General features: G+C 29.1%; 1 protein-coding gene across 2 annotated transcripts; it reads right to left on the minus strand.

The window, feature by feature from the left end:
- Positions 1-5,977: 5,977 nt before the first annotated feature.
- LOC114189487 (uncharacterized) lies at positions 5,978-12,000 on the minus strand. 2 transcript variants are annotated; one of them, XM_028078061.2, is made up of 2 exons: positions 10,723-12,000; positions 5,978-10,636 (listed from the first exon to the last, which is right to left on the minus strand). In XM_028078061.2, coding segments are annotated over exons 1-2 (1,122 nt in total). In that variant the 5' UTR covers positions 11,844-12,000; the 3' UTR covers positions 5,978-10,635. The 2 variants fall into 2 exon arrangements, with proteins under 2 accessions (XP_027933862.1, XP_085531946.1); XM_085675820.1 differs by lacking the exon at positions 5,978-10,636 and having other exon boundaries at positions 10,719-12,000.
- Positions 12,001-15,610: the final 3,610 nt, after the last annotated feature.

Consider the following 15,610-nt stretch of genomic DNA (forward strand, 5'->3'; position numbering starts at 1 on the left):
GATTTTGAAGAAAAATATATAAAAAAATAAATTGAAAAATGGTAAGAAATAAATTAATTATTTAGTAAATTAAGATAAAAAATATGCAAAGTATTTTAAAAAATTGTGTAATTTAATTAATTTAATAGGAAATAAAAAAAAAGGGAAAATGGCAGAATAAATTCCATTGTTTATTTAAATTAAAATTTCTCATTTTTTTCTCAATTAAATCAATAAAGTATTTTTATCTCGCGAACAGTCCCTTTCCCTACATTAGGTAGATTGGAAAAATAGGCGAGTGAAATAAATAGAATAAAAAATTTAAATGCTAAGAGATCAATTTTATTATGACTCAAACGTCAAAGTTGAAAAAGCTTAAGAAAGCGACATTGAACTTAATAAGAAAAAAAAAATAGAAAATAGATGGTAATACTTTTAGGTTAAAAGTTAGTATAAAGCTTAAAGAATTTATAAGAAAGTTTGTTAAGATAGACTTTAACTTATTTCTGATATTAAGTTAGAAGTGAGTTTTAAGTTTAACTCAATCTTATAATACTGATTATAAGATTACATCAAATTATATATTATAAATTAACCTTATCTTTAACTTCTAAGGCTTTAGAATCAGATGTTCAAAACTGGTAATGAGAATGTGGAAATTTGTACCTGTCCTTCTCACCATATCACCATGCCACAGTGATGCAGAAGTTTGGGGTTTATATATTCATGTAAATCAATTTTCTTTCACACTTTATCGTAAGATAATTCGTGTTATAACTACAAGACCGTGTTTCGACCAGTTGAAAGAACACACCATAACTAATTATATGTAGACATATGTTGTGCTTTTAAGTTGTTTTTAAAGTTAATTACTTTTAATTAAGGTGGTTAATTACGGTGTCTATATAGGGTATGATTTTTTAAATAACTTTTATATAGTAAGTAAATAAAGTAGTAAGAAATAATATATATATATATATATATATATATTTTACTTTTTCTTTTCAATTAAACAATTTTTATGTCCTCCATTTTCACGTTTTTTTTTCTTCTTTTATTTTCCGACCTATCCTTTTCTTCTTCTATCAAACAAAACATAACATTGATATTTTTTAAACATAAAATTTTCCAAAATTACGATTGGGTAAGAGACGGGTTTCTAATTTTAAATGACAATTACTTGGCTCAGTATCCTGTTCCGCGAATGAACTAGATTACGTTGAAAAGAGTTTTCTTTTTTTATAATAAATTTAGTTTGTTTATCTTTCATGAAGTATAATGTTTCATTATAAATTTTATATGGTTTTTAATATTTTGTATTTATTTAATATTTCTTTATTTTAATAAGATTTTATGTGATGATAAATGATTGATAAATTTTGTCTAAATATCAAAATTTATAATGAGCTTATTTGAAAAAGAGTTTCCCATAATAAATAAAATTAATTTATGTATATGTTAAATTTAGATTTGGATGTAAGAAAAAATAGTTTTTCTTTTTTGAGAAAAGAAATATAAAGTTGAAAGAAAAACGTTTTTAGGAAATAATCATAAATTTCAAAATTTTAAATTTACGAAAATGTCCTGCTTTTTAGAAAAATCTTTATGCTGAATTATAGTCAATATTGCAGCATGCCAGCATCCAACTTACTTTTCATAAAATCATCTTAAATTGGAGAAACAAGTTTTTCCAAACAAATAGTTTAGTAGCATAGAAATGGCCTAAAAATAAAATGTATAGAAAAACTCAATACACTAAAATTTGATGGAGCAAGAAATGATTAAAAAAACATGGACATATTTCTTCAGAATTTTGGAAGAAAATAAACATTGGATATCTGACCATCAATAATCAATTATTTAGATTTACAAATTGATTAAAAAACATATTCTGTAATATCTTTAAAAATTTAATAATAATTTGAAACTGCCATGCACAATTATTATCAATTATATAAAAAGTGACTGCTTAGGAAACCGGTTGTGAACATTAATGGTGAAACAATCGAAGAGGATAATTCATTTATATGAAAAATTTAAACTTCTTTAAAAAAATGTTTGATAAAAAGATTAAAAGAAAATTGAAATTAAGAAATTTTAAAAAATCATTTCAAATAACCAAAGAAAGTAAAATTAAATAAAAAAGGAAATCAAACAGTTTATGGTGAAAATGATTTTATCAATCAACATTAATTTTTTAATTTTTAAAGGTTTAAGAAGACTACTCTATTTCACTCTTTCTCATTGAATCTATCCTATATTTTACCTGTTTCATTTTTATAATATACCTTTTGTCACCAAATTTATCGGTGAAAATTATTAAAAAAATACAATACGTTTTGGGAGAAATCTGATGAAGAGATGATTTCCTAACTCAACCGAAAGACACGCAGGATATTCTTAATGAGAAAAAAGAAGTCAAATTCACTGAATTAATTACCAACATTTTGGTTACTACAAGAATTTGTATTTAATTAAAGAAAATTGGACTCTAAACAAATATTTTTCTAGTGTGAAAATTCAATGTTGTGAAATTGAAGTTGATTGTTGTTAATTCTAAACCTTATGTATGGTTATTTGAAGTTAAGTTAGCTGTAATGTATGGGTAAGTGGGTGGATTTGAACGTTGGGTGGTAGTAGTGTTATAAAGATTGTAAAACATAGGATGTAAAGTTGAAGGCAATGGCCTTTTGGCCCTATTTAATTTGTACTAGGTATTAAAAGCTAGGCAAGTGGTAGCTCTAGTCTCTTTCTATGTGGCAGTTGCAATGTGTTATAAGACATGTTATTTGGATGAAGAGGACCAACTCTACTGAAGTGAGACATGACCACAAGTGTGCTTAAACCTCTTCAAAATATTGTCGGCATGATTTTTTCTCTTACAGAAAATCGATGGAGAATGTGTACACTTTTTCCTTTCTTTGAATCAGCCCTTAGTGCCCGCTCGCACATGTTATCCTTTCTGGTTTATTGCTGCTTTCATCACAATAGGACCTTATTAACCCAATGCTATATATATACCTTTTCTTCCACTTCTTTCTCCATAATTAAAAACGTCGTGTTCTTCCCTTTTGTATGCAACTTATTAATACAGGCTAACATACTAGAGTTCTTATCTCTCAGATCTTGAAATTAATTGTAAAGATATTATACTCTCTTTGAGAAAACATTTTGTGCCTAAAACATGAAAGAGTCTAACCTAATTAGACCATATTTATTTTTTATACTAAAATTTGCAACCATGTAGGTAAAGAAGCACAAATAATTTGAGCCAATATGTAAGAGTCAATCTTAAGAGGGGTTTGGTAAACAATTCTGATTAGTCAGATTAAGATATAATTTGTCTTCAGTTAATTAATATTCTCTTAGGATGTTATAGTATTATGGTGAAGATTCTTGATTAGAAAAAAGATTAATTTATAGTATATAAATAAACGTAAATCTCATTTAACCATTTTTTTTATTAAACTTAAAGTCAACTTTTTAAATATGATATTAGAATCATTGAAACTTATGTTAATAAGATTTATTGTTTGTTAAACGTATTTTATTACTCGTTGTTGAATTTATAAGTTTCTTTTGATGATAAGAGAAATTTTTGTTATTTGAGACTCTGAAAGTGAACTAAGTATAATCAATTGATTAAAGCCTACATTATAAGAACATATTTAAATAATAACTAATTTTAATGATAAAAATAAATATTTACTATAAAGACCAATTTAAATAATAATCTATAAGTTAAAAATTAATGGTAATTATAATTATTTACATTATAAATAAAAAATTATAATTAATTTATTAATTGATGTGTAAATTAATCACAATATTAACTAAGGTTCTTTATTTACATAATAAAACTCTTTCGTAACTTTTTCTTTGTTCCCATATATTTTAATTAAAACATTATATACACATAAAAGACCATTAACTCATTGATAAAATATTCAACATTTTTATTACTAAACTCACATTACAGTAAACTCGTAAGCCTGTAGTATTGAGTTCTTTTTCTTCATTTTTTGTAATTATCGTCTTTGATCCTTGTGGTCCAAAATATTTTACAAGTTTTGAGTTTTTGGACAGATTATAAAATTAATATTCACTTTGAAAGTTTGTAGTTTCTTTCTTTTATTTCTATAATTATTGTTAAGAATCACATTGAGAAAATTGAGATCCGTCATATAATGAACTGAAGTACACGTATTAAATTTATTGGAGTAACGAATAAAGTTGTGTAATATAGCATGTGTTCACTTGAGTGATTTCCCACCTTGTAATTTCACTGTAACAATTTGGCATATATCTTCTCGAAAGACTGTCTAGTTTTGACTAGCAGACTTCATCTGGAGGTACAATTAGTTTGAAGTCAAAATCTTATGCAAAATATAGAACTGTCATCTTGTTTTTTGTTTTACGAAATGAATACGTCGATTGTCCTTCATTATTTTCTTTCCTAGTTTTCCCTTTTGTTTCATGCTTACTCCTAATTGAACAAGATTATTACTAGTTCTGCTCTTCAGATTAGTTTCTATAATTTGACCATTAACTAAATATAATTTTTGTCTGGCATGCTAAAAGAAAAGAACATCATGGAGCGCATCTGATTTTACTAGGGTTGGATCTTTTGGTCGCATGAAACATTTAGAACATGGTAGTACGTGTTGTTGCTTGGGCTTCAGAAAGCAAATGGATAGGGTAGGTAAATTTGAACCACTTCACTCGGGCATCTGTCCTATTATTTAATGCTTCACTGTCAACTTTTAGACAAATTTATACAATGGAAAATGATGCATGATAATAATATTATCAAGGTTAAAAAATATATTGTTTCTTTTATATTTATTTTCATTGTTTACTTATTATTAAATATTGTGATATTTTATCTTTCAAACTTTGTTTTATGTTGGTTGAAAATATTTTTATTAGATATATTAGTCAGACTCATTAATAATGAGGTATGAGTTATCATGTTTTAAAGTTTTGTTTTTTAATGCCATTTAACTTTTTTCATTTCTATTTTAAACGATAATTTCAACTTATAATTTGTATTTCTAACAATTTGAAATTTGCCAACGTAATATTATTTTTCTTATTAATATTATTTTATTTGTTTATTATAAAATAAAAAAATTCAAGATTATGATCTTATTATGTTGTACGTGAAGAAACCTTTCCGCGTTTTCATTCACAGACATAGGCAATAAAATGTTTTCTTTTACCCAATCAAGCTATTCTTCCACTTGATTCTCTTTTCTTCCCTTAACTCCAGTATTCCTTTTTAGCACAACAAACCAAAGCTTTCCATTCAATGGGTTTCAAAATTATTTGTAACAGCGTTGAAGCCAGTCATTTCACACTCACACGCTCGCATACACGTAACTTCTAACTTACTGATGTTTCAAAATGAAAATACTAGAAAAAAAAAAAAATCAATACAACGTTGTTCGAATTGTTGATATGATTGCTTTAACCAGATCGTGAGTGTTTGTCAGTACAATACGAGAACGGACGAACCAATTGAATCTGTGTGGGGTTGGAGATAAAGTGACTAAAGAAATTACCTTTTGGAAACGAGGCATCAATGGGGAAAAAAATTAGCTTGGATTTCCATTTCCAATTCTGGAGCAAGAATTTGGAGGAAAGCGTGAAGGGGATTGTGCATAAGACGTTTAAAGGTTAGGGCTTTCATATACTTTAGGTCACATTTCAATTTCTTAATATTATTTTTTTTCTGGTTACTATAAAATTTAGAGTTCGAGGCTTAATTTCATCTTACCCATCAATAAGCTACACTAAAAGTAGAATGTGAAAGATTTGAGTGGTATATGTAAATGTTTTTTCTTTCACTGAAAAACCTAAAAAGTCTCTCATGGTCTAAAAGTTGAAGTTATGAATCAAGAGATAATTAACATAGGTAAAAATAGTTTCAAAACAATTATGAAAAGATCGCACGATTTTTTATAGGAATTGAGTAAGTAAAGCACTGTATATTTAGTATAGAAAGTGATAGTGATTATCTGAAAGAAAGGGCACTTGGTAGTAGTGGGTGTTCCAGCTATGAGGGCCTGGATTAAGATGATGAGACATACAGAAAGGTACGTTAGAGATGTAGTGAAATATACATATTTTGGGAAAAAAGAAGCGATATTGGTGCTAAGAGTTCTCTTGGTCAATATTTGCTTAACACGAGTTCACTAGTGTCGTACCAGGGAACTCACTCTGCTGTTGCAGCATTTATATCTCATTTCTTCTTCCTGTCAAAATCATGCAGTGTTGAACATGACAGATCCTTAGGAACGCTAGAAGTAAAGTTCACTACGATTAAACCATATAGCTACACATAATATATATAAAGTTCCTTGCTATAACTACACCATTTTAACATGTAAAGAATAAATGTAATATTTCTTGTCCTTGCATATGCACCAAGAACGGAAAAAATATAAACCATTTTTTCTAAGTATATTACTTTTAAGACAACTAATTTCTAAAAGTAGGGGAATGTACAACTAGGGTTGCACCAGAATTATTTAGTACAACCTCATGATTAGACACAATTCTTGTACTGAAAAATTATTTAACTTCATTAATATCTGCATCCATCAAAACAACAACAATAAGATGGTTAAATTTATAATTTGTCATAGTGAAATAGAAATTTACAATTAGAGTTTTTTTTTTTAACAAAATACAATTAAAATATTTCAATAAACGTGTTTCATAATTTATTTGGCATGAATCATGATCAATTTAGCTCTGTTGCGTACTATTGCAGTCTTAATTGTTAGGTTAAACTTGTAATGTAGTGTTTGGCATGTTCTTGATATGAAATAAAGTTGTTGTATGTTTTTATCGTATCATTATTTTATTCAAATTTGTGAAATGCACAGATTTCATCTCTCTAGTTTTTTTTTTTTTTTTTTCAGATGCAATATATAGTAATAGAAAGATAAGCACCTCCATGTCCTTGTTTTCAAAACTGAATATATTTTGTTTATGTAGTCAATGCAGTTTTTTTTTTTTTTCTTAATCAATGCAACTACTCTAAGAGATTGAGAATTGGAATGAAAAAGTGAGATAATTTTCAATATGCACTTAAAAAGTAAAAATAGCTTTACAAAGCTAGTGACCAAGAACCATGAGAGGCTGGGGAGTTACTAGTGTAGGTAAAACTTGGCGAAAATGTAAACCAAAAGACATTGGCTTACTGTTATGTTCACTTTGTCTATATATGTCTCAACAAAACTATCTGTTTATTATTTTAGTCCTGGACACCGAATGTTGTTGGAAGTTTAATCAATGCAAAACTTTCAAAAGTAAAATGTTAGAAACAAATGCATAACCTATGAACCAGTTTTTCATTAGTATAATATACCACATTGTTTATTGATTTTGTTTTCCTTAGGTACAAATGTTTGAGTTTCATCCCATTATTTTCAATTCTTCTTTATAGATATAACGTATATGTATAAATGTGCTCAACCATTACAACTTCATTTTTTTATCAAATAAGTATTTGTTTTCAAACTATGATAAATTCCCCCAAACATTTGTACCTAAGGAAAACAAAATCAATAAACAAGAAGCATCAGACAGTAAAGAATGTCTCAGTTGGATTGTTGGGATGGAAATACTAAATTTTCCTTTTTTATAAATGTTCACCACTTTTATTCACACACACACACAAAAAAAAAATCATCTCCACTTTAATATCTTATGAAATGAAAGAAGAAAAACAATAAAAAAAATCAATTAGTCTTTTATTCCCCTTTTCCTTCTAAAATTTGTCTCTTCAACATATTAGAATGCATTAAATTCAACCAACGTCTTATTGCAAATGCTCAAACGAGGGATTGGTTCTGTGAAATGCTTTTAGCACCGGTGAATGCCAAAACAAAAACCAGTCATCAATATTTATATCCGTAGCATTTGACAATCATAAATCTTATTTCTGTAGGTTAATTTAGAAAGATTCAGTTTGACTTAAAATTTCTTTGTTTCTGTTATTGTTATTTTATATTAATTGCTGGAGTTTACCCTTTGATCTTAATTAGTAGTGATTTTAACTTTTTGATTCATAAGAAAAATTTCTTCCAAAAATTAGCTATAAGAAGAAGAGCTGTAAAGGTTTTTAACTTTAATTGTTGGTATATAAGGTTCGAGAGAAAAGTGTTCAGGTCACAAATCAACTTGTCACTAGTCACAGTCTGTGCAGTAATATGCATAGCAGTAAATGATACTAGGAATCAACACAAACACTTTTATTTATGTATCAATCTTATACTTTTCTGTCAGTAAAATCAACCTGATTCGCTGTTTTTAAGTTAAACAGAAAACTTTGACCATTGGTTTTATAGAGGTTTTGGAAATGAGATGCATTTATATAATATACAGGATTTAATTCCCGTAAAAACGATGAAATATATGGTGGGAAAGTAACGATATGTATGTCACTAAATTAATTTAAATCAAGGTTAAACATATATGTATATATATACCTTGCCATTGATCAAGATTGCAAGAAACCCTACATTAGCAGAACAAGCGAAAACAAGCACCTAAGATAGCGAGCCTGCATAGAAACTTCGAATTTAAGATTAATTAGTAGGTCAGTAATACCTTATATTGGTGTAACCCTTGATATGCTTTCATTTCACAATTCCTTACATAATTAGGGCCTCTGGTCGTAGAGCCCTCCATTGTGTTTGTCATCAAAATATGTAAAATTCCAAATGGATATCCTGTCAAAATGGAGAAGCTAACTCAGATTGAACATTTAACATTCTGTATCTTACTTATGATCACGAACAGAATCACATCATCTGTTTCTTTTTCCATAAATCCATCTCATATTTGGCTTTAGGTTAAAGAACATATTATTCCATATATAGAATCAATTTAACTTACTTGTCAATAACTTGCTTACATAATCAACCGCTAAACAGCTAAGTTTGTTAACCCTGTAAGCTATCAAAGTTAAAGCTGTAGAATAGTGACAAGGTTCAAAATACAACAAAGAAAGTTATCTCTTGTAACAAGAATACTGAGCATGATACCAGTTTGTATGAAGGTGTAGAACTAGAATTACATAGGATTTCCACCAACCTGGGCGCATATCTTCAAGTGATTATGTCATGTGCATTTAACTTAGATAGATGTCATAAGTTCAAAACGCGGTAACAACTTCTGATACATCAAATTGCACAGGATATCAAAACCTTGAGAAACTGTAAGAGATCATTAGGTCATAAAATATTTTACACCATCAGACTTCTAAGAAATTATGTTCGCAATGGTATTGAACATTCATGCTCCATCTGAACATTGGTAATATGCTGATTCAAGTTCCATTTCATGTAGAACCTAATATAATGAGGAGGCATGGCATTGAAAATGAAACAGAAACAGAAACTGCATACAGTACAAGTGAGTATTGCCGTTGCAGTATAAATTGTGTACACAGTGATAACAATTTGACTGCATGTATCCCTAAGCCCTAAGCATTCCATTTTGTTCTTGTTCAGAAACTTAATAGCAAATAATTACTAAAATATGGAAGGCCGTATGGAAACATCTTGGCAGCCAAAAGGATTCTACCAATTTATATATGTCCTCTGAAATAAGATCCGAAGATCCATGCCTTTGAATACGAGAAACTTGGCATGAAAAAGTTATGGATAAAGTTATGATCATGTTCATCATCAGAAGGCTTAAATTTGAAGAATGTATGAATACTTCAACAGTGCTTATGCAACATTGATACATAATTAGTACCCAGTGTTTCTTGCCCATAGTTTTACATTCAGATGTGTAAGGGTTTAAACATAAACTTTTCAATAGTTTTTTACCAAATTAACCAAAAAAAAAAAGGTCAGCATTGTTCTGTGGTTATAAAATCAACATAATTACACACCAAACCCTCCGTTTTAACTAATGATATTTATGTTCATCGAGTTTGCTTCAGAGAAACTACAAAAATAGGAAGCTTTTAACTTGAGATTTCCACTTTGAAATTAAATTCAGTTTGAAAAAACAGCATGCCTAGTGATATTCTCTGTATGATGCTCACAGAGCTTTTGTGAAATACGTGGTTGACTTCTGGTTAGCCTTGCTTGAATCCGTGAAGCTGAAAGAGTTAATATAAATTAGCAAATCCCCAACATCTATAAGGCTAACTGCAGACAAAAGCTGAAATTTCGTAGTTTTTTCCTGATCCATGTAAGCCCTTCCGCCCAAAGTACATAATTTCTTTTCACCATTAAGGACTAACCAATAACATAGAAAAAGAAAGTAAAAGCATAAAGCTGCTAGCGAGTGACTTCATGACTTTTGATAATACTTGTTCAATCAAACTTTAAATATTAGACAGATATAATACACGCAGGACGCAGCAAACCTGTATGCGAACTTTCACTTGCCATTGGCTGCTTATCAGCAAGAATCAGTACAAACATTGTAAAATGGGAATATAGGGCAGAAAAAAGTTGCTGATAGAGAGAAGAAACACAGAACTATGAGATGATGATTACAAGGCAAAGCACACTCGAGGATTTCATTCTGATCAGATTTTACCGAAAACTAGCACAGTTGTGTGGACTCTGATTGATGCACTCCTCCCAAGAATTTCCAAAGTTTTGAATGAAGCTCTACAAATCTGGACGCAGAAATCACTAAACTCCATCACAAGTTCAAAAGCTCCGGCGGTGATTTTAAAAGAAGAATTAAAAATTTAAAACTTACCACTGGTTCATGAAACATGTAGATAGGTTCATGGTTCCTATTGCACAAAAGTTGGAGCATCCAGTAAAGGCCCCATTAGTGTCCCAGTCTGGAGTGGAATAGGGTAGCAAGGGGCACACATTGTTGTTGAAACTTGCATCCCTAGGGATCACAAGGTTTTGGCTTTGGTTTTGGTTTTGGTTTTGGTGATGAGAAGCTAACATAGTTGACGGCTTCATGTTCCTTTTAATCATAATAGATTCTTCAATGACGTCAAATCCATCTCTGGGTGCTTCATTATGAATGAGAAAAGGGTTATATGGCTGAACCCATCTCGCCAAAGCTTCAGGTTCGGGCAGAATGGAAGACCTGAATTGGTGCAGCATTTGAGTGTTTGCAGTTACAGGGCACCTTTCATCAAAGTCTTGCTGCACCCTTCTAGTGCTACACATTTTGTAGCAAGTTCTTTCTCTTGCTCTTGCTCTTGCCCTTTCCCTTGACTCCTTTTTGGTCTGAACACAAGCATCATCCTTCTGTGCCGATTTTGACTTCCTCCCTTTGGAACCATCACCCCCACTACCCGCCAATGATTTGTTGTTATTTGAATCCACAGAAGCGTCGCGGGAACACTTGTCACCCCCACTAATACTGCCGCTATGCTTACTTTGGGCTAGTTCTTTGATCGCATTCTCAGACTTTGTGAAAAGCCACTCAAGGGTGTTACTTGGTTTGTCAAACTCTAACATGTCCTGAAGATCAAAGAACTTGCGGGCTATTTCGCTTGATAATCTCACCCTGCGATCCCTCAAACCCTGAGATGTGTGAATCTTACTGTGCCTGTCTTTCTTTGCTATGGCTGGTTTCTGGGTCAGAAAATTGGACATGCTACCATTGTGGGAACCGTAGTTAGTGTTTGCATCCTGTTCAAGAATGGCAGTGCAGTCAGCAACTGCAAAATTGGCAACAGTCTCTTCAGGGAATGGAGGATCATGGGTGATGGGTGTGAAGGGAACAAGAAGAGGGTCATCAAAAAGGGTGTTGCTTGCAAAATCATTTTCAGGATCAATGAGAAAAGGAAGGATAGGGTAAGAAGAAGAAGGGAAGTTTGGAAAAAGGTTGGAGTCATATGTGGAAGAGAACATCTGCAGATTGGAACCAATTTCAGTGGGTGAAAACCCTAGCTATTGTGCAACGAGTAAAAAGATCACAATTATAACACAGAGGTAGCTTCTCTGCTCCTACTTAACGGTCCAAGTACAGTCCTACTACTCTTATATAATCATTTTCTGAGATTCCCTATCTCTATCTTTGAAAGGAGACTAGCCACTAGTGCTTAGTACTATCATGACCATTAAAAACTTATTATTTATTTATTTTTATAATGACAACTTTGTGTTGTTGATGAAAATGAGGACAACGGAAAGGGAGATTTAGTTTACGCCAATCAAGTACTTTGATCATAGTTTCATTTATTTTGTGAATACAACTATATTATTACCAATCTGGGTTAGGGCAGACGGAGAAAATATGGCTCTGCCATCACAACAGCACATCGATCAGAAGGGACACAAATAATTTCTTGGTTTGTGCCATATTAAAGAAACATCCTCTTCGCCAACTGTTCATGTAAACAATGTCTTAAGTTTGCATCTTATAAACAAATCAGCAAAAAACAACTCTTTACACTGAGTACTCGTAAAATGCCAGTATGGATGTTTTATATTAAGGTCATGATAGCCCAAAAATAACACCACATTAAACATTGTCGACACTGTTGCAGAAAAAATTAAGTTACAAACACAACATAAAAGATAGCAAAGAATGGGGTGGTATGTGGAAAAACTTGAAGAAGAAAAAGTGGTTGATTGAGGTTTTAAGTGTAGTTTTGAAAAAAGTGAATATAGCCCTAACATTGTGGATCTAATTTTGATGGGTTTTATCCGAAAGGTAATGAAGTTGAACCGTACAGGAAGTGTAAAGGTAGGTGAGAGGTTGTAATAGCTTCTCAGCTGTTTCTTCCGTAAAAACTCATCCGCAAATATACAAACTCGTCAGGAAAAATACGATAACATTTTCATTTTCTGAAAAAGCTGAAAACAGTACAAATTGACTAAAAACTTGTTGTTCTTTTTGAAAGCGCCCACATAACTTCATTTCAATCCCGAAGAAAGCTCATTCATCTCTCTGACAGCGATTGCAACCTCCCTGGATACATAATACTCTATTTATTTTTAAATTTAAGATAATATTCATTTTTCTTAATCTAACTTTTAATTAGTTTATATACATATTGGTATAGAAATGAAAATAATAAAATTGAAATTCTATAACTTTTATGAAATTATTGTTTTTTTTTTCTCAAAAATACCATACGTAATAACACTTGAAAACAAACTAAGACTTAATTTTATACAAAATTTAATTTTAATTATTTTAATCCTTCAATGGCAGTTACATTCTTATTATTATGTGTGTCAAATTTTATAAAAAAAAATAAACAAAACTAATATTATTACAAAAAATTATTTATATTTATTTTATTTTAGGATAAACTACACTTATTTTGATGACATTATGTAAAATTACACTTAAACTCTAATTTTTAGTTTTAAAATAGGCATTCAATATTTTAAATTTTAAATAAAACGAATTCTCAAAAGACAGCTATAAATGCAATGATCAACTATAAATATATAGAATATAGGAAAGCAAAGAAAATGATATAAATACAACTACCATAATAGTTTAGTTATGAAAAATCTTATATAGCTTAGATTTCTTTGGGTCTTAGTATTTATATTAGCGACATAGAAAAATATTGTTATATATTTCACTTTGTATAGTCATGTCTTCGAAAAAAAAATGTTATATATCTTCTAATCCTGAGTTAATTTTGAAATTTTTATCTTTATTTATTTATACTTAAAAGTGACAATAATCAATATTTGATTATTGGAAATCATTAAAAGTTTCTTTTAGAGCAGAATTAGACATAATTCAAAAGTCAGATTGAATCACAAATATATTGTATTCTAGTTAATACAAACGGTTTGATGTCTTATAACCAATGTTTATGTGGAAAAAAAGTTATACTCTAATTGACCCTCTTTTAAGATAGTTAGTCTAACTTTAAGCTGAAAAGAAGAAATTTTAGTTGTTATATATAAACGAGTTTGATTTTATTATATAGATTGATAACTTTTTGTTTGTTATACAACTTTTGAGTTTTGCTGAAAAATAAACAATATATTTACAAAAGAGACACATTGTATTATGGTTATATCATTATCCAAGAATTTATTATTTTCATCAAACAACGTAAATAATTTAAGTGCTATTACGTTTAAAACATCTATTAAATTTAATAAAATTTAGTTATACATATTTATTTATATATAATGAGTTAGAACAAAATCCCAGAGTTTTGGAAGTTGATGCTTGGTTGAGTGATCATTGCTTATCCAAAGCTCGGTAATGCAATCCATTCTGCTGTTCTTCCAATTGGAGCAGTGTATAGTTCGACCTCAAGAAGCACCCGACTGCTTCTATGTGGAGATCTGTCATAATATTTCACATAATATTATAAAAATTGAAGATATCATAACAACTCATTACTCAATTATCTTCAACTCTCTCAGTTTTTAGATTTTAATATTATATTTATTTTCCAACCTTGTTTAATTATAATATTAGAAAAACTCTAAATTTAAAGTTTAGAAGTTTGAAAATAAACTACAAACAAACAAAATATATAGATGAAAATAATACATCTTAAAAAATTTCACATTATATAGGATAAGCAATATAGTTGTAACTTAGTATGAACTCTTACTACAAAAAAGATTAATTTTTTGTTGAAAAATCATTCTTAGTTGTTGAAGTTATAATGTCATATGTAAGTGTTGTCAAATGTGATATAGAGAAATTTGATGAATATGAATCAATTTTAATTTATGACAAACTGAAGTAAAAAATGTGTCAATATAATTTAAATCACACATGGATGATCTTCTATGAAAGATGTTATGGTATAACATCAAACATTCTCATGGATAAAAATTGTTTGATGTTTTTTGTGAATCTTTGTCCACTAACACAATATTCATGAAAGCAATTCGCAAAATTTGTGTACTAATCCAATCCAACATGAACTTAACTCAATGTTTTGTTAGATCGAGATAGATCATGATGTTGAACTAATTTTTACAATTTATAAAAATAAAATAAAACTTGAATCTAAAGATATAAATGATATATATATATATATATATATATATATATATATATATATATATATAATAATAATAATAATAATAATAAGTCACAGTAAAGCACCTATTTGTTTTAGTGTGAAAAAAAGCTAGCAACTATTGACTGAATTATATAAACATTTGTAATTTTTAGTGAAAAAATTGTTGTATATGTTAAACTATAATTGTAAAAAAAAATATTTGAAACTTTAAAAATATATTTATTTGATTAGAAATAAATCTTGAAAATAAGAAGTTAAACTTTGGTTATTCGTAAGTAAATGTGTAATCCAATATAAGTAGACGTATAGTTAAAATAAAAACAAAATATTGCGTTATTATTAATATTTAAGAATAATTAAGTCATATTTTTTTAGAAAAATGATTTAATTTCTTACAAATATTATTGTATTATGGATGTGATAAGAAAAAACAATTTTCGAGGATGATTGGGACTGGAACCAGCTTGTTTGTGAATCTTGCGAGTTTATCTCAATATAATCATATTATAATTTAATTTTAAGCGTTTAGTTTTATCATGAGATTTTATTGCGCTCCATATATTTGTTAAGATAATAACAAGTTTTACTTTAATGAAAAGTTTTATAAAACTCACATTGTTATCATTTTTATTTACATTTCAGTTTTTCATAAGTTTA

Source organism: Vigna unguiculata, chromosome 7 (genome assembly GCF_037176805.1).
Source record: "Vigna unguiculata cultivar grain cowpea cultivar isolate G323 ecotype 2 chromosome 7, ASM3717680v1, whole genome shotgun sequence".
Lineage (NCBI taxonomy): Eukaryota > Viridiplantae > Streptophyta > Magnoliopsida > Fabales > Fabaceae > Vigna > Vigna unguiculata.

What these genes read in the sequence shown, in the direction of transcription:
- LOC114189487 (XM_085675820.1), bottom strand. Translation starts at nt 11,843, where the DNA reads ATGTTCTCTTCCACATATGACTCCAACCTTTTTCCAAACTTCCCTTCT.